Source organism: Lithobates pipiens, unplaced genomic scaffold (genome assembly GCF_037356315.1).
Source record: "Lithobates pipiens isolate NorthernLeopardFrog02 unplaced genomic scaffold, aLitPip1_a1.2 Scaffold_13, whole genome shotgun sequence".
NCBI lineage: Eukaryota > Metazoa > Chordata > Amphibia > Anura > Ranidae > Lithobates > Lithobates pipiens.
The window spans coordinates 271,708,504-271,729,462 of record NW_027507718.1 but is presented as its reverse complement, the minus strand read 5'-3'; the positions used below and the strand labels follow the sequence as shown (position 1 = coordinate 271,729,462).

The 20,959-nt window shown below is 39.3% G+C and overlaps 1 protein-coding gene across 1 annotated transcript in view; it reads left to right on the top strand.

The window, feature by feature from the left end:
• The first annotated feature begins 500 nt into the window (after window positions 1-500).
• EMCN (endomucin) overlaps window positions 501-20,959 on the top strand; it is a 214,634-nt gene continuing 194,175 nt past the window's right edge. The window contains exons 1-2 of the mRNA XM_077476623.1: window positions 501-655; window positions 16,538-16,582. Of these exons, the coding sequence (XP_077332749.1) occupies window positions 586-655; window positions 16,538-16,582 (115 nt within the window). The 5' untranslated portion in view covers window positions 501-585. The remainder of the gene's footprint in view (window positions 656-16,537; window positions 16,583-20,959) is intronic.

Genomic DNA, 20,959 nt, shown 5'->3' with positions numbered 1-20,959 from the left:
AAGGGCAGACCCACTTCCAAATGGTTTGGCGCATTTCAATAGCTGGCTTCAGATAACACTCCCTGGAGTTTCAATTATTTTTTCAATCTGCAGCTCTAAGGGTTTTAACCATTTGTTTAAAAAACATGTTAACCAATTTTTTTTAAATAAAACGTTTATTATGACATAGATGAACATCGATTACCATTTTAGAAAGTTTTCCTGTCATAATTCGAAAATTCTCTTTTTTTTCTCACAACTGTTATACGCAAACAATATGTAAACACTAGTGTGAAGGTACAGGAAATATTAGTATGCATTTACGTATTCTCAGTTTCCTGAGACCTAACTGCTGTCAGTACAGACATGGTTAAAAAGTTATAATTTTATTAAGAACAACACGTCTGTAACCCAAATGAAAGAGGTTTCCTGTGAAGAATTTAAACAATACATCCCCAAAGTCCTGAACTCCCAGCAGGAGGTTGTGCATTTCCTCCAGTTCCTTATCAGGCCTAAAATAAGCAAAAAGAGGCCGAGCATGTACACACCTTTTCCACATGATAAGTCCTGCCCTACTACAGGAAAAAATGGCATAATGCACAAGGGATGTTAGAGAGAACCATGAAGCCCTTCGGAGCTACCGCTGTATTTCTGGCTGTCATTAACCTGCTGACAGGTAACGTGCTTATCTTTGATCACTTACATATTATTGTATTGTTTATGACCATAGTACTCTATGTACTAGTCTGTTGTCTCTTCTTTCTTTGCATCCCTTTCCATTTGCAAGTGAAATATTCCTGATCAGCATGCACTATAAATATTTCATGTTTCACAAATGTATGCAGCTTTGCTAATTATACACACTATCTACTATAAACATCCAATCAAAAGAAAGGGAATTTTCTGTTTTTTAAAGCCTACTATATGTGGACAGATGTTCACTTCACTCTTTAAATGTCTAGATATTTCATTGAAAAGTTTATTTGGTAGTAAATATGATGTAAACTGTGCAAATATTTATCAGGTTTGATGCAAAAACACTTGACCTCTATTAATGGTTAAACAGATTTGTGGGGGGGGGGGGGGAGTGAATTAAAAATAAATTGCCGATTGATTCACATGCACATGCTGCAATTGAACAAATTGGCTTTGATCAATAATGGTAGTTACCAACTCAGAGCTGAATCGGGACCTACTTCTTTTTGAAACTTTATTGTATAAAGAACATTTGTTATGGAACTTCAAGTTTTTTGCAAAATAATATTAACATAATGTCAATTTAAAACCATCAGGGTTATAAAAAAAAAAAAAAAAAGCATTATTCCTGAGAGTATAGTTGACAAAATTCCAAATTGAAATTCAGTAGTCTTTACAAGAGTTAATTATGACATGACGTTTTGGCAGATCAATTTGCAAATGTGTCAGTTTTAATTAATACTGCACCCATGGCACATTTGTAGAGCATCCTTTTTGCAGGTGCATTAGTATTATGCCATTTAGATTAAATGGTAAAGCACTTGCTTAGCATGTGAGAGGTAGCATGATTGATGCCTGCGTTCTCCAAGTTGTGTCTTACTTGCTGACCATCAGAAAGCCAAATCATATTTCGCCAGCAGAGATAATGGGGTTGATTTACTGAAGGCATATAGGCTGTTCGCTTTGTAGGTAAATTTCACTTTGCAAGGGAGTTTTGCCTGAGTTTTACCTCTACCTGTCTGGAGTTTGCATGTTCTCCCTGTGCCTGCATGGGTTTCCTCTGGGTACTTCGGTTTCCTCCCACACTCCAAAGACATGCTGGTAGGTTAATTGGTGTCTGTCTAAATCAGCCCCAGTAGTAAAAATGTTGCTTTGCAAATAATATCCAATCACATGCAAAGAAAATAAAAAGAGTATTTTCGCATACACATCATTAAATGATGAAAATCTGCAGAGCTTTACTTCACTCACTAAGTTAAGTGAAATTCCTTTGCAAAGTGAAAATTCCATTGAAACTGTGGGTAGCCTATTTGACTTTAGTAAATCAACACCAATAAGTCAGTTAACAGTATGTCAATTTCAAGAGACGTTGTCACTTTACTCCATTCAGGTAAAAGTGACAGTGTCTTCTAACAGTCCCCTCCCCCAATAACGTATACTTATTATTATTATTATTTATGGTACTTATATAGCACTGTCAATTTACACAGCACTTTACAGATACATTGTACATTCACAGTGGTCCCTACCCTCAAGGGGCTTACAATCTAACTCACATTCATATACTGGGGCCGATTTAGACAGACGCCAATTAACACTCTTTGGTGTGTGGGAGGAAACCAGAGTAGCTAGAAGAAACCCACGCAGGCACAGGGAGAACATGCAAACTCCAGACAGGTAGAGTCGTTGATTGCATTACCTCACTACCTCCCTGCTCAATCAAATATCACACTCATTTGCTCTAATTGAGTAGAGCATCAGATTAAGAGTCAACATGTGGCCTCCCTAATGTGGCAATGCACAGGCATGAGAGGCTTATTGACAGTTCTGTACACCGTCATGTGTGATGGTACGGTGACATCCTTCACCTGGGTAAGCAATGACACCATCCAACACTAGGGCTTCCCGGGATGAACTACTGAAGCAGGAAGAGTGGATGGGCAAATATATTTTGCTATAAAAGGGTGCATTGTCACTTTGCCATTAATTATGCTTGTGATAAAAATAGATCTATTCTTAGAAAAACTTTTTAAATAAAAGAAGCCTCAATGGACCACATAAACTTTTGTTCTGCTGTCAGTCTGTTTTCATTTTTCACCTGGCTGACAATTACTACATACTTACTAAGTCACTGACCTGAAACAGTGATGCAATCAATTGAGTAAGAATTCCTGATTTGCATACCTGCTCTTGGTCAGCTACTCAAAAAATACTAAACCAGATGATCTGTATAACAGGTATTTTCAAAATGTGAAGCCAACAGACTTTTTATTTCACTCAGTAATGTTTTAAAAGCCCATTTTTGGTGACAGAAGGAAAACAAATACTCATTCATCCACTGTGGATCCTGGAGGCAAGGGTGAGTGGGTATGGTGAACACTCACCCTCCTGATTGTCGCCTAACTGTATACATTCCTATGGTCAATTCACTAATTTGACCTACTGTTGTCCAGCCTGCCACTGGGACTGTACAGTCAAGCCCTGATCCAAGACTCTCAACTTAGTGGCTGCCGTGAGAAGGGAGTTTTACCGGCTGAATTTTATTCTGATGTTTTTTTTGTTCTGATGTTAATAGCAATCTAGTTTGGATATCAGTGTGCCAATATGGACTATGTTTTTATAAGGAAAATAAAGATATCTACTGCCTCCAAATGAACATATGGACAATGGATACATATGAAAATATTTTAAAAATGCATCTATACCAAACAGTGCCACGCCCACAGCACAGAAATCGCAGTAGTTAGTATCAGTTATCAAATTAGGTGCTGCGTTGCTTACTAGAATTTTATTTTTTGTTGTTATTATATTCATAATAAAACAGCAGGATAAGCTTATACTGTAGGGCAGTCCTTCTCAATCTCTCTCCCCTTAAAGAACCCAGAATTTTCTAGGCTTGGGAAACCCCTGGGTAAACCAATTCTTTGGGGATCAGTTCAAAAAAATGCCCCTTTAATTGGTAGTCAGTGTGAAGAATGCTGCCCTTAGGCCTCATGCACATGCAAAGGCATCCAGAGAAGGAAAATGCAGCTTAAAAATGCACCAAACACTGTGGTTTGCATGCGCCTAAACAAGTCTAGCATTAATGCTTGTTAGTATGCGTTTGTCATTTTTTTCCCCCAAACGCTTCTCTTTTTTCTGCCTTTAAACGCTCCTGCCTCTAAACGCCTGTAAACGTTTATGTATGCATGGCCACATAGGCTAACACAGAGGGGTTTTTAGAGGAAGAAAGTTGGATGCCAGAAAAAGTGGCATTTTTTGACATCCTGTGTGCATAAGACTTTATAGCAGTGGTCAGTATGCCTACATTACAGACAGCTGCAAAAAATCATTGGTTTCATGCAGATGCACTGCCAAGTGGCTTGGCCCTGGAACTATGCAGGTACGATTAAATGGGAGGTTAACCACCCACAGCTAAAATAACCTCTAGCAACTTTTGGAGAAACCTTAGGGTTCCATAGAACCCTAGTTAGGAATGGCTGCTCTAGGGCATTTTCAGTAGATCATAGACACAGGGATTACCACTCCAACCTCCCAGATCCACAATAAAGTGCTCACCCTAATGGAACTCACAGGTGCTGGCTCTGCTCAAGATTGAGGAGAAAAATAATTAATGGATGGCCGCACATCAAAAAAGGCATTTTATTGACAAACCACTAAAATCCATGTACAGTCGCCTCATAAAAATAGGGATAACAAGACAAATAACTAACGTGTTTCACACCCCATCATGGCGCTTATTCATAGCTTATGAACTATGAATAAGCGCCATGATGGGGCGTGAAACACGTTATCTATTTGTCCTGTTTTCCCTATTTTTATGAGGTGACTGTACTTGGATTTTAATGGTTTTCCAATAAAGATGCCCTTTTTGATGTGCGGCCATCCAGGAATTCCTTTTCTCTGCATTTTCAGTAGAGCTTGAAAAATAGTGGCCTTAATGCTGCTACAATGATTGAAAAAAGTATTTGACCCCCTGCTGATTTTGTACATTTGCCCACTGACAAACAAATGATCAGTCTATAATTTTAATGGTAGGTTTATTTTAACCGTGATAGATAGAATAACAACAAAAATACCAGAAAAACGCATTTCAAAAAAGTTATAAATTTATTTGCATTTTAACCACTGCAATACAGGGCACTTTCACCCCCTTCCTTCCCAGCCCAATTTTCAGCTTTCAGCGCTCTCGCACTTTCAATGACAATTGCGTGGTCATGCTACACTGTACCCAAATGAAATTTTTATCATTTTGTTTGCACAAATAGAGCTTTATTTTGGTGGTATTTATTCATGACTCTGTTTTTTATTTTTTGCGATATAGGCGAAAAAATAATGGAAATTTGGAAAAAAAACAATATTTTCTTCTTTCTATTTTAAAAGAAATCCAACAAAATCAAATTTTGTCATAAATTTCAGCCAAAATGTATTCTGCTACATGTTTTTGGTAAAAAAAAATCCATTAAGTGTATAATAATTGGTTTGTGTAATCACGGACATATGTATGCAAATGATCATGTACAGATGTGTGCAGGTGATCACGGACATATGTGTGCAGATAATCATTGGGACATGTGATTTTAGTGGGACATATGTGGGGGACATGTGTTTTTATTATTTGGGGACATGTCTGTTTTGAGGACATGTGTGTTTACACTGTGTTTTACACTAGGTCGGTGATCAGTGAGTAAAAAGCTGTAAAAAATCAGCTCATACTCACTGATCACCAGCCGGCTGCAGCGATCCGCTCTCCTCTCTCCAGCGACGACTTCCATGTGAGGAGAGGGGAGCCGATTGCCTAGCAAATGACTGTTTGTTTCCATCACATGACGGCTGTGATTGGACATGGCCATCATGTGATCAGGAGGGCCAATCACAGAGCCCTCCTGCCGATCCGAGATGCGCAACCGACTGTTTGTTTCCATCACATGACAGCTGTGATTGGACATGGCCATCATGTGATCAGGAGGGCCAATCACAGAGCCCTCCTGCCGATCCGAGATGCGGCGTGTCCGGGTGAGACGAGCGCATTGGGATCGCGGCACTGCGTGGGTGATCCCCTTCATTCTGAAGGACATTCAAGAATGTCCAGTAGGAAGGAGAAAGCTCCCACCAGGCTGTATATATACATTGGCCTTAGTAGTTAAAGAGTGAAATAAGTATTTGATTCCCTATCATTAAGCAAGATTTATGGCTCCCGCATGTCTTCTATACAGTTAACAAACTGAGATTAGGAGCACACTCTTAAAGGGATTACTCCTAATCTCAGCTTGTTACCTGTATAAAAGACACCTGTCCACAGAAGCAATCAATCATATTCCAATCTCTCCACTATGACCAAGGCCAAAGAGCTGTCCAAGGATGTCAGGTACAAGATTGTAGACCTACACAAGGCTGGAATGGGCTACAAGACCATCTCCAAGCAGCTTGGTAAAAGGGTGACAAAAGTTGGTGCTATTATTCGCAAATGGAAGAAACACAAAATAACTGTCAATCTCCCTTGGTCTGGGGCTCCATGCAAGATCTCACCTCATGGAGTTTCAATGATCATGAAAATGGTGATAAATCATCCCAGAACTACAGAATCTTGTCAATGATCTTAAGGCAGCTGGGACCATAGTCACCAAAGAAACAATTGAAACACACTACGGAGTGAAGGACTGAAATCCTGCCATGCCCGTCAGGTCCCCCTGCTCAAGAAAGCACATGTACAGGCCCATCTGAAGTTTGCTAATGAACATCTGAATGATTCAGAGTTGAACTGGGTAAAAGTGTTGTGGTCAGATGAGACCAAAGTTGAGCTCTTCGGTATCAACTCAACTTGCTGTATTTGGAGGAGGAATGCTGCCTATGACCCCAAAAACTCCATCTCCATCATCAAACATGGAGGTGGAAACATTATGCTTGGGGGGGGGGGGATTTCTGCTAAGAGGACAGGATAACTTCACTGCTTTGAAGGGATGATGGAGGGGGCCATGTACCATCAAACCGTGGGTGAGAACCTCCTTCTTCCTCCTGCCTTCAACCAGGGCATTGAAAATGGGTCATGGATGGGTATTCCAGCATGACAATGACCCAAAACACACAGCCAAGGCAACAAAAGAGTGACTCAAGAAGAAGCACATTAAGGTCCTGGAGTTGCCTAGCCAATCCCCAGACCTTTTGTTCCATAGAAAATATGTAGAAGGAGCTGAAGGTTCAAGTTACCAAGCGTCAGCCTCAAAACCTTAGTGACTTGGAGAGGATTTACAAAGAGGAGTGGGACAAAATCCCTCCTGTGATATGTGCAAACCTTGTGGCCAACTATAAAAAACCATCTGACCTATGTCATTGCCAACAAGGGTTTTGCCACCAAGTACTAAGTCATGTTTTGCAAAGGGGTCAAATACTTATTTCACTCATTAAAATGCAAATCAATTTATAACTTTTTTGACATGCGTTTTTCAGTTTTTTTTGTTGTTGTTATTCTGTCTCTCGCTGTTAAAATAAACCTACCATAAAAATTATAGACTGATTATTTCTTTGTCAGTGGGCAAACATACAAAGTCAGCAGGGAATCAAATACTTTTTTTCCCTCACAGTAACTGAGAGGTCTGAACAGATTTTCCTGGAAGCAATTTACCTAATTTCTGAACTTAAAGCAGTTTTTCAGGCTTAAAAAATTAAATGTTAGTAGGTACTAATACTGTAGCTTCTGACTTGTGTCTAAAAAGTTAATCCTGAACAATCAACATTTCCCTGAAATCTCTCAGCCAGAAAGTATTGGCAGAGTTGGATCATCATGAGGCAAACTAGGTGGGAGATTAGGGCTTGGTGAATATCCAGGGGACCAGTTTCAACATTTAAACTCCTGCAGAAAACCAAGGAGATTGGAATTGGAGCAATGCCAGTATGCACTATGCTAATGGGGTGGCTTCTATAAGTCCAATAATGTTCTTATCAATGTTAGTCATAGGTACTGAGGTCAAAGCTGGTCCTGGCTTTATTCCTCTCTGACTGTCAGCTAGGATCTGGAAGGTCCATATGGACAATTCCCAAGTCAGCGTTAAATGACCACATTAGGTAAAACATACCAAGGTAGCAGCACTGAAACATTCAAATATGGCACTCCTACTAGTATCTGAAGTATAACAAACACCTGCTTTCTCCAGAGAGGTCTAGTGTTTTTCTGGGGGCTAGAATAAGTACTCAGGCTCACCTAGATCCTACTGAAAATGCTTTTATTTTTGTCTCCAAGCTGCTTATTGTGTTAAGGGTACATGAGCAACTGTAAATAAACCATTTCAGCCACAAGTTTATTCAGCCCCAATATGAAGGTGACTTCAATAAGATGTTTTGTTTGACTCTAAATTTGGCTTTGATTACCGTAGAAGCGCAGCATGCTCAAGTTTAAAAATTATGTCTTAAAGCGAGCTGCCTTCTCTCCTATGGCAGAGATCCGTACAGAATACTATGATGTTGACTGTAGTATGTGTAAGATTCCAACATTTTGTGCTGTCCTGACTGAGCAATATCAATGCCTATATTAAGAAAAATACAAAATAAAATGCTTTCACTCATTCCAGGACCTTGACTTGTTTTGCATGGAAATTTTCCATTCCCAAACAAACTTTTCCAATTGTTCAGATTATTGAGACATGTTATCATGGCTAAAGACATATGGTTTCTTTATTTTCCTTTACTTGCCAGTGAAAGGAAACAAGGTCACACAAGAATTTGGCTTTTATTTTCTCAGTAATTGTTTTTCATTATTATTATTTATCTATTAGGGTGCTCTACAACTGCCACAATAGGCATATGGTCATGTATTAACACTGAAAAGCAAAGTGGAGGGGAGCTACATATTGACATTGAAATGTTGGGGAGTTACAAGTGTTACTTACCTATCCCTACCCCATAGAAATTATGTTCACTTTCAAGACATACAGACACCACTACCATTTACTTTATTATCTGTTGGTGGAAAATAACAGACTCTATGTAGTAATGACTGGTAGCCATAGACCATGTGAGATAAGCTGCAACTGGGAAACAACGGTTATTTTTTATTCCTTGCAAGAAGGAGATCACTTCTTACTCACAGCATGAATGTGAATTTGTAATACTGACAGGTCCCAAGCTAAATTCATGTAAAATGTGCTTTAAACAATTAACAATAGTCTATAAAGTCTTTAGTGTTCACTGTCTTGTACTAGAAGAGCTAAAACCTCTGTCAGATTTTTGTTTTTGCTACATGAACACTGTCATCATGACATAAAATTGAGGAAAAGTAGGGGAAATCTTCCTATAGGAACACTTTTTCTGGTGACAACTGCCTAAGGGATTTCAATTATATTGTAGTGATACCCTCTTACTTTCTGGTGTGTCTGTGGGACAGGAAGTGAAGTAAAATCTTACTAATAGGACACAAGCAGGAAAAAAATTAGAGAGGTTTTAACCATTTTGTACTCTATCCAAAACTCGACAAAATGTTTGACTATGAATATAGTTTAATGTGTGTAACTTTTACTGGTCAAAAAGGAAGTTAAAATCCTGTACACAGGGGCTGAATGATGTGAGACAACGGCCAGTTCAAAAAAAAAAACTTCTGTCATTCGACCCATGTGTATGCCAGTCTGTCTGACAAAAGCTGGCCATTTGGCTGGCTTCTGTCGGACGTGCATGCTGGAAAATCAGCGCTCTCCACCAATGGCGGTGGGGGGCTGTGCAACTTTCAGAACACAACAGCTCAGCGAGGGAGATCACTAAACTAACCTTGCATGGTTAGTAGAGCAGCTCCGACCAGAATCCCGCTGGGTTGCACAAAATAGAAATGTTAGTGCGTACCCAGCTTAAGACATATACATTTCTGATGGAGTGGATTTTTCATTATTTGTACATCTCTACTCCTATGTTGACAATGTCCACTGCTGGTCTTGAAACCAGTCACAATAATAATAGGTTAAAAACAGCAAAACTCCATCACCCAACAAACATAATAGAAGTCAGTGAAAAGAAGGGAGCAGCTATAATTAGGGCAATATTATTATTATAGTTGTAGGCACCTTCTAACCACATCATTGATTAGAGTGAAAATCAGTTGTGTAAATGTTTTAGTGGGAATACCTACTAACAAGAAAAGATAACGTTTAAGCATTGTATTTGTAATTATAATTATTTTTATTATTTTATTTTTTCCCATTTTGCTTTTTTTAGTCATTCATTTTGATGATTGTGCTAAATATTTTTTAAATTTTTTTATTATGATTTTCGGATAGCTTTTACATTTTTGTTTTAGCATCATTTAAATTGCTCTGCATTTATTTGGCTGATAGTCATTCAGAGTCTTATCCATTTATGTAAACCATCTTTGCATGGAAACCATTCAGTGAATTTACAAAATAACTGCGTAAATGGGTTTATGTAAGATGCTTTCTTTTGTAGTCAAGACCGTAGTCTGACATTCTTTGTCTATGAATAGAGTAAGTGTAACCACAGAGTCAAAATGGATAATAAACCATAAATATAAACGGGAGAGTAAAGGTTGTGTTCATGTCTCTATGCTACATGCAAACACACATTGCAGATTAACGTTCCTGTAATTGTTAGTACATGAAGCTCTATTCGAAGAAAATCTCTTAAGTGCTGCCAATTCTCTAAGCTGGCCCTTTTCCTCTTTCATCTTTTCTGTCACAGACAACATAAAAGGAAAAAACAGAAACATACACCGTATGTAACATAAAAAAAAAACAGCCTGTGAACATATCATTAAATGAACAGGAAGGCAGTAGTGGCACACCTAATGAATAACCTGATTAAATAACAATTGTTTGTTCATATAGTGTGCTCTCTATATACAGATAACACTTTAAACAACTTGATTGCAGTGCCCTCTTGTCCTAAACAAAGATGTAATTAGACTTTTATTGCCATACAGTAGTAAAACCTGATACACAGAGTAAGTTTTTTTTGTTCAGTTCAGTAAACAGGACAAAAAAAAATGGAGGATCTCGCAAGGAGGTCCTGTACTAATGATGCAGTGTTAGTATAGCGATCTCCCCGCTGAGTTATTGTGTTCTGACAGGGGAACCCCTCCCCCAGAACACACTCAGCCATTGTCTCAGAGCACTGATCGGATGCCGATCAGCTGCTGTCTTTCCAGCAAGCTTGTTTAATAAAAGCCAGCCATGAGATCAAATTCTCTAAGCCCTTGTACACACGGTCGGAAATTCCGACGGAAAATGTCCGATCGGACCGTATTGTCGGATAATCCGACCGTGTGTGGGCTCCATCGGACTTTTTCCATTGGAATGTCCGACCAACAAAGTTTGAGAGCTGGATATAAAATTTTCCGACAACATGATAGAGATTGTAGAGAATTCCGATCAGACAAAGTGCCACGCATGCTCAGATCAAATTACAAGACCAAAGCTATTGGCTACTAGCCTGAACGTAGTCCCGTCATAATGAACGAACATCATCACGTTCTGAACGATTGGATTTTCCGACAAGTTTGTCCGACCGTGTGTATGCAACACCAGTTTCGGACAAAATCTGCCTGAAAAAATCAGACGGATTTTGTGGTCAGAATGTCGGACTAATACAAGGACCTGTATACTTGGGCCAAATGTCAGCCATTATCTAATGTGCCGGCTGATTTCGGCCAATATTCAGGGCTTAAAGCTAGTGCCGAATCTTGCTGTAGAGGCGCAAGTTACTAAAAGGACTTCCTCCCAGGCCAGGTAAGGCCTTGGCCCCAAAAGCAAGGTTAACAAAATCGGCTTGTGGCACCTTGCTTCATAATTTTACGAAAAATATTTCTAGTAAATGTGAAAGCGGAACTTTACTCTTTAAATCAACATTTACTATTTTAATACTTATGCTGCTAGCCTAGTAAATAAATAGGAAGGATATTATATTCACTTATTTAACTTCAAAGTGATTTCCCAACAAAATAAAGCAGAGAAACGAGTGGATAGATACATTTTAAAACAATTAAATAGCATTTTTATTTTTTGGTGCTCAGATACAGTTCAGTTCTGCTTTAAGAGAAACATATTTAAAATACAAATTTCATCAGAATACATTGACTTATATTGGCTAGCACAGTGGCAGCACTAGGTTAATCGGTTCAAATCCAAACCATCGCACTACCTGCCTGGAAATGCATGGTCCTTCTATGCCTGTGTGGACTTCCTCTCATACTACAAAAAAAATGCTGGTAGGTTAATTGGCCCCTGTCTAAATTGGTCCTAGTACGTGTATGTATAAATGTGAGTTAGGGATCTTAGAGTGCAAGCTTGTTGAGGGCAGAGACTGATGTGAATGTACAATATATGCGTAAAGTGCTTTGTAAATTATTGGTGCTATCTACTATAAATATCTGTAATAAATACATGGGTTTTTGGAGTCAGCTGAATGCAAGGTAGCAAAGTCCATAAGATAACCTTAGCACATGCCTATAGGTGCCACCTTGCAAGAAGAGCCTACAATTTCTGGTTATCTACATTCAAAATGGCAGCTGAGACTTGATCTTCTACACAAGAGCTGACAGCATTTCTGTATAAAAGAAGTCTGCTGCTTTATTAGTAGTGCTGTCAGCTGTCCTATGTAAAGAAAAAAAACTGATATTCCCCTCAGTAACTGCAACACACCCCAGCATCTAGAGCGAGGCATCCTGTCCAATTAGAACGCTCCTACCACTAATCTAATGGCCAGTAAGTTCACAGCCCCTCATAATCTGGGGTATTGTCCCCACCACCCCTCTCCCAGGGGGTGGGTGCCTACCAATCAGCTGCTAATTAGCTGTAAGCGATAAAATAATTTTCGTAAACCTTGGGGTGGGCAGAAGACTCTGTCAAATTCAGAGCTGAATTGCGTGTGTCAGCTCTTCCTGTATCTTGTGCCTGGCTGGGTGGTTCAAAGAGGGAGGTGGCTACAACATGGCTGGGATTAAAGGTAATATGCTATTCTGCTTTACTGGTAGCCAGTCTCAGAACAAGTCTAGTATCCATTCTTCCCTCTACTCAGGACAACACTACTAGCTCCTGCACCACAGATCAAGAATGCTGTCTGTGCATATATCTCAGCAGATAACACACATTAGCTTTTCATGGGTTTCACAGAATATTTGTTTTTCTCTTTTATAGCACACTTAGACTGATACTGAAACACACATAACAGCACACTGTTATTACAAACTGACACCGATCAGGTGAAGATAGGTCCACTGAGCAGCCAGGCTACACCAGTATTTTCAGGACTGAAGCATTTAACAATCTGCAGTAAGCTAATGCAATGTATGCAGGTATTTTCTTTTTCTCTTAACAAAATGTTTAAAGTCCTAGATAGAGCCATTTTTGTAGTTTTGGAAAGAATGGGAAGAGTTAAAAATTTGATACATTCCTACCTTGCCAATAACGTGTGTCCATTGATCTCCCACTTACAACATCTGACTAGACGGTGGATGGATTTGCCTTTGGAAATTGTGGGTAAAGTCAATATCCTTAAAATCATTTATTTACCTAAACTTTTGTATATTGTGGCCAATTCCCCTTGTCCTTTTTTAAACAAATTGATGCTATGTGTGCACCTTTTTTGTGGCACCGTAAGTCACCTAGAATAGCGTTAGAGATTCTAAGGTTGCCAACTCATGTGGCGGGACATGCCTTTCCCAACTTTTACATATACAATTTAGCATCCCAAATGGACCATATTCATGACTGGCTACACCCTATCCCTGCCAATCTCTGTACCACCACAGTAGCGGGAATTCTTTCTTTGATAGAAACACTGCATAATATTATCTATTGGGGTCGAGTACCTTTATGTCAAGGGACCACAATGCTTAACAGCACACTTTCCCTATTTCAAACCGTTGTGATTCGTATCACTAAGGATCCTTGGTTGAAGTCACCGAACAACCCCCTTTGGTATAACTGCACCTTGAATGAACTTAGCCCTTTACTAGATCCACAAAGATGGGCATTGCACAGATTAAATACCTGTGTCATCTCTTTCATGTGCAAGGCTTTACATCCTTTTCTTTTCTGAAAGAAGAGATTAGGCTACCTCCCCACTGTATATTTTATTACTACCAGCTAAGTCATATCGTGCAAGCACAATTTGGTTCACTAGATAATCCTGTCTATATTACTCTAGAAAAAATGTTACGTCGGCTCGACCCTACCAAACTTATTTCTGATTTTAACCCTAGATTTACCACTACTCAAACTAGATGGGCTTTATTGGATATGTCCCTTACTGACTCTATATGATGATGCCATTGACTATGAGGTTATCTACAGAATAATGAATTATAGGGAGCAGTCTGAACAATTTAAAGCAGTGTTTTAATTTCTATTACTTCTGTACTTCTAAATGGAGCATTAGCCCTTGGCACCAACAGGACCTTTTTTTCTGCCAAGAACAAGTGTGAATCCTGCAGATCACATAACTGTCACTCTGTTGTAAAGTGCTCCTAACACTTAAACAACCCCTAAACATTTGTGTGAACCCTACACCTTAAGCTGAACCCCTTAACATTAAAATTGACCCTAACACGTAAACTCCTATACAGTTTCCCCCAACCTAACCTTAACATCCATCATAGCCTCTAAACTTCCTGTTTACCTCCCCCAGTTCTTAATATAAGCCCAGCTGCAGCCACAATTATTTTAGTTTTGTATACAGTGGGGAGGGACTAGAAATTCTCTGAGTTTGATTACTGCCTGTGTCCCCTTAGGGGAGACATACCTTCAGTTCCTGCCCCTGTGACAAGATGTCACAAGGACAGGAAGTGATGCAATATCTGTCCAGTGGTAACAGTGCATTTAGTAGGCTAGGAAGAGGTAAGGCATCTAGCAGGTTTCTACTTCTTTTTGTGTATTCATGTCCCAAAGGATACCCACATCCTCTCAATTCTTCCCCAGCTGTCACTGGGTCAGAAATTTTGGCAAAATCTCCCCAAAAGAGATGCAGACCGTGAAAAAACTGAAATAAATAAGAGCTGTAGTTTTGGAGTTGCTCTGACCCAGTCAGCTAACCATTATAATTTGGCCCTTTGTTAAAGTTTTTCAAATCCTAACACTTGCCCATATTTTCTGCTTTCAACACATCAACTTCAAGGATGACATGTTCACTTGCTGCATAATATATCCCACCCACTTTCAGATTGTCATTGTAAAGAGATATAAAATATGGGGGTTCAATCAGCGCAAGACGATATACATAAACTCACAAAATTAAAGCAGCTGTACACTAAAAGGTCAATATATGAAAATCCTTCTAAACATGTGACGTCACTGCACCACCTTATCCACCAATGTATACAGACAATGCTACATGCCATTCATCCTAGCACTGGGGTTACAGTGCTTTTTCTGTGAGTATCTGATTTTTATGAATACAAAGAAAGTGTTTTAGCCACACAGTGTGCACTATTTATTTTTTCATTGGCTTCTTATTGGTACTATGGTTGGAATTTAAGAGTGACAACGTGCGGTTGTTAAAAGTGGTTGGACATCGTATCTTATTCCTCTGTACATTCAAGCTTCCATCTGTGACCACTTTAAATGGCGAACGCCTGTTTGACCCATCTGTTAGCTCAGGGGTCCAGTGATTGAGTTGAGCGGTTTGGCTAGCTGGTGGAGGAATCACTGATTAGGAGATATCACATGAATGTCTATGAACACCCTTATCACGGCTAAGGAGATCTTATCTGTCAACTTTTATATCCATCTTTTATACCAAAGGGGACTTTTTAACATTTTATGCTATGAGCAATCTGTTATTTTGTTTCTGTATATATTCTTAGCACTGAACTGTTATTTACCTATTACATTGTAAAGAGATAATCAATTTTATTCACTTTACCTGTCAGTGATCATATTGCTATGGCTGATCAGTGTATATGTGGCAACTAAAAGGCTAATGGTTTTGGGTAAAGGCTAATGGCCATGGAAATTGGTTGGTATAGGCCAAACCTTTTTTTTTGCCCTATGTTTTATTAATTTAAAAAAAAAGAGCACTGATTAAATACCACCAAAAGAAAGCTCTATCTGTCTCAGAAAAATCATCAAAATTTAATTTGAGTAGAGTGTTGCATGACCATGGAATTGTGCGACGGCACTGAAAGTTGAAAATTGGCCTGGGCAGAAAGGGGATGAAAGTGCCTGGTATTGAATTGTTTAAATTAACTTTATTGAGATGACACACAGACATCTCATAATGTTTAATTGTCAGCTGTGTAGTACTTTTTTTTAGAGCACACCACCTGGTAGATAGGGAGACAAGGCAAAATGCCTTGTCATGCAGAGGGACTGCACTGAAATAACTGCCCAGTCCTGCTGCATGTGGTGTGAATAAAGTGACTCAAGTGACTTTATAAACCTGGTTGCTTACTCTAATGTCAGCCTTCTTCTGACCTTCCCACGCCCAGATTCAAAGTGGATGAGATGTACAAAGATGTAAAAATACTTTATAAAATGATTGACTCGTTTGTGCTTATCAGGGTTAAAAATTAAGGAAACTGGCGTTTAAACACGCAAGTTGTGCTCGACTGTGTTACTGAAACTATTCAGCCGCCCAAATATAAATAAAGGCTTCCTGGCACAGGATGATCTCATGTAAACTTAAATAGGAACTTGAATGTTTATAAAATCAGATTGTGTGTAAGCTCGCCCATTTGCAATAAAATGTTTACTTATAATGTATTTATACCAATGTTCTTCTATAACGTATATACATCTAGCATAAGTATTTCAACTGACACCGTTTGGGAAAAAGAATTTGCAGCAATTTAACAATGTTTTCATGTTACAATATAATTGTTGCTTTTGTTACTGATAATCTTTTCCTTTTTTTTTTCTCATTGCTTCTATAGTGTCATCTACGATTAACGACACCATTACAAACTCACAAGCACCAGGTAAAGAAACATGTTTATTCTTTGTCTTTATCCTATTGCTTGTCAAATAAAATACTCCTAACAAATCAGTTATCTATTTCAATGTTGGGCTTTGATAATTGCTTATTTAGACTTTGCCTTTCAGATTTGATAATTAAAAAAAAACACTTCTAAACAAAACCTGTACTTAAAATGGCCACAAACTAATTGCATTAAAACTTTACAGGGGGGGTTTTGTAAAATACATTTTTCAAGACTGTATGCCAGTCATTTGTTCTTTTTGTTCTATATAAAAATAAACACTTTATAACTGCCTGTTCCTGCAACCCAAATACTGAAAAACATTTTTGGATATTACTTTTTCATTCTGTGACGTCAATAGAGTAAATAGGTATTTATCCTAATAAGCTACAAGAATATGAAAAATTACTTGATTAGACATAGCAGCGGTGTATTGAACTTTATAACAGCTGATGATGCATGAATCCTAATGATGCAATATTTTTCATATATTTTAATGGTTTTCTTCCTAATTCTATTTTACTACCTTTCCAAATACTATTACTAGTAAATCTTTGCTATGATTATGTTCTACAAATCTGTTCCAGAGACAATTAGTTTGTTCTACAGATAATTTTTATTTGAAACATTTGTTCAATGTTTTTGTGAAAAGTAATGCCTGCTGGAAATAGGATTGTGAATTTTATTTATAAGCAGTCTAACCATAAAATGATTCACTATGTAACTGATGCATAAATCCAGTATTTCATGGACATTTTCCATCCACCCCAAAATTGAAGCAAACACAGGGCGATATATGTAGTTTACAATTTGGTTATCCAAATTGCCCTGTTACCTCGTTCCCCAATATTTAGGTGAAGTGAAAAAAAAGTGGTTGCCTATAACAGCTAAATGGTAGAACAAGAATATGATTGCCAGTTACAACAGCTTCTCTTTCTTTTACAGTAATTTGCATACTTGCGTCAATCTTTTTCAGCTCCAATCTTCATTAGTATAAACAAAAATCATGCAGAATGACAATTATTCTGGTTATGTCATAGGCAAATAAGACTAAATATTCTCCTTTACATTTTTTAAATACTCTCTCACTGAAGTACTAAATTTTATGTATATATTACACTTGTAACTATAGTTTACTGTAAAGTAGCAAGAGTGTGACTGTTTGTCGAGAGCACAGAAGTGCACATTGGTACAGTAGTGGTGAGTGCTGAGGCATGCGGCATGCATCAGTTCAGTGGCTGCGATAGCACAGGCAGGCATTGGTACATTGGCAAGTTAACTAGGCTATGTGGGAGAAGTGATGAAAGCAGGAGAGAGGATGGAGGTAAGGCATAAAGGTGAGAGTGGGTGTTGGTGTGCAAGTGTGGTATGGGCAGAGAAGGATAAGGGAATTGGCTGTAGTGGTGACAGCATGGGCGAGGTGGAGTTAAGATGCACTGGTAGGGCAGTTTCAGACATGGTGGTGAGAAGGAGAGTGCAGGCACAGTGATCACACAGAGGTGGTGAAAAGGGGGGGTTTTTGGTGCCATGGTGAGTGGTGCCTCAATGCGGACCCGTTGGCTATAACTCAAGACACAGTCCTCCCAGGCAGCAGCAGAGGTCATGTGGGGATGGGTTGCCACACTGAAAATTATTTTGCCTAGCTTTAGTGACAGTGCTGCTGATCTCCTCAAATATGCACTGATCTTTGCATATACAGTTAATCAGCTCCAAGAACAGGAATTCCCCCATCACTAATAACTTATCTGTGGCTCTTATATGTCACATGATCTACTAAAGGGAACTGCTAATAGGTTATTAGGTTTTGGAGACTTCCTATTCTCTGAGTTTATTGCAGGTATGGGATTGGATCCTTGATGATTAGAGATGATCAGCAGAACTATCAATAATGTTAGGTTTGGGTCCTGCCTCTTATGCATGTCCTCTGGTTGATCACTGCAGACTTCTGAGGGGTCGGGAGATGGATCCTGCTCCTAGCCCCATATAGGTCTATGGGGTTCTACTGCACACAGGCAGCGCAAAGTAGAAGATGCACCAGCCTCAGGTACACAATCCAGTAGAACACTGGTGGACTCAGTATCAAAACTGTATGGGTATACAGTGGCAAAGAGGGAGAGTAGGTCAAATCAGAACAGTAGTTAGGGGTGAAGTTGAGGAAGCTTTCAGAAAATGGTGTTTGAAAACTTTCTTAGGCTGGGTTCACACCGCAGCACGGAGCAGCTTACAGCAGGGGTCTGGTGCATCCCCGTTCACCAGATCAGTTCAGATTTGAACATGATTTTTTGGCTGAATTCAGACCTGAAATGGACCAGAAGACGCACAGGATTCCTATGCAATTCACAATAGTGCCGCCCCGGAGATGTGTTAACCGGCTCCATTTAGAGCCTGTCACAATCTCCTGACATGAGTAGTGTGAACCCAGCCTCATTCTTTAGGTTAAAAGCAATCATAAGGCAGTTTATATATGTGTGTTTTTATATATATATATATATATATATATATACAACGCATTTTTTTTACCAGTAAAAGCATCCCTTAAACTTATTAAACCATGATCTGATTTAAAACATAAAATAAAGCAGCTGATATTTAAAAAGGTGGAAGTTTATTAAAAAAGTATAAAAAGTACATACCGCCTGCCATTTTGGAAAGCCTCCCCAAGGCCTCATAGTCTACATATCCCTTGGCCAGCATTACAGATCAAAATATTAAAGTAGAACCTCACCCAAAAGGGGAAGTTCCTCTTGTTTGCCTCCTCCCTCTTTCAGTTTTGGAACTTTCTTTTTTGGGGGGGGGGGGGTACCTGGATTGACAGGTACCTACTCCCACTTCCAGTTGGATTGCCGAGTCAATTTTAACCCGCTGCTTTCCCCGCAACCTTCTGGGACACATCACAGGTTCAAGAGAGCTGCGGAACCATTCACAAGTGCACAGTGAGAATTTTACATAATTTTGGGTAGACAAGGTTGTCTTTGCCGTGGTGATTGGTGTGTGCACATATTTAAATTCATAAAAGTTGATATTTGGTCATTTTATAATTTACTAATAAAGTCATATTTTTACCTATTCAAGCTCTGGTATATGCCGTCTTAGTCTCCTAGGTAACCGCTCTTTGGTGGGGTCTTCTTTGCCGACCTATTTTAGCCTTATTTGTGGTGGGGGCAATCACTTCCTGCTGTCGGAAAGACACTGATCAGTGTTGTCGACTATAGCTGGCAGCACTAATTGTTCAGGAAAGACCCAAAAGTCTGGTTTTACAGGAGTTGATCGGTAGATTAACTTCTCTACAACCAGCCTGCCCATACATGGGTTGGAATTCAGTCCGTACTTGCTGTACCGACCAAATTTTAACTTGTGGATGGTCAGCTTAAAACTACACTCACCAGCCACTTTATTAGGTACACCTTGCTAGTACTGGGTTGGACCCCCTGTTGCCTTCAGAACTGCCTTAATTTTTTGTGGCATAGATTCATTCAACAAAGTGTGGGAAAAATTCCTCAGGGGTTTTGGTCTATATTGACATGATAGCATCACGCAGTTGCTGCAGATTTGTTGGCTGCACATCCATGATGTGAATTCCCCCAAAGGTGCTCTATTGGATTGAGATCTGGTGACTGTGGAGGCTATTGGAGTACAGTGAACTCATTGTCATGTTCAAGAAACCAGTTTGAGATGATTTGAGCTTTGTGACATGGTGCATTACCCTGCTGGAAGCAGCCATCAGACAATGGGTACACTGTAGTCATAAATGGATGGATATAATCAGCAACCATACTCAGGTAGACCGTGGAGTTTAAACGATGCTCAATTTTTACTAAGGGGCCCAAAGTGTGCCAAGAAAATAGCCCCCACACCATTACACCACCACCACCAGCCTGAATCATTGATACAAGTCAGGATGGATCCATGCTTTCATGTTATTTACGCCAAATTCTCACCCTACCATCTGAATGTTGCACCTGAAATTGAGACTCATCAGACCAGGCAATGTTTATCCAATCTTCTATTGTATAATTTTGGGAAGCCGGTTTGAATTGTAGCCTTACTTTCCTGTTCTCAGCTGACGGGAGAGGTACCCAAAGTGGCTTTAGCCCATCTGCTTCAAGGTTCGATGTGTTGTGTGTTCAGAGATGGTATTCTGCATACCTTGGTTGTAACAAGTAGTTATTTGAGTTACTGTTGCCTTTTTATCATCTCGAACCAGTCTGCCCATTCTCTTCTGACATCAACAAGGCTAGCAACTTTGCTACTGCATAATCTACCACTCCCTCCTCCTCCTTGTTATCTTTCCAGTGTCATGCAGATAGGAGTTAAGCCTGGAGTTTCTGGGCTCCCCGTCTTCTTCATCCTCCCTCTGGCAACATCAATTCCTCCCTA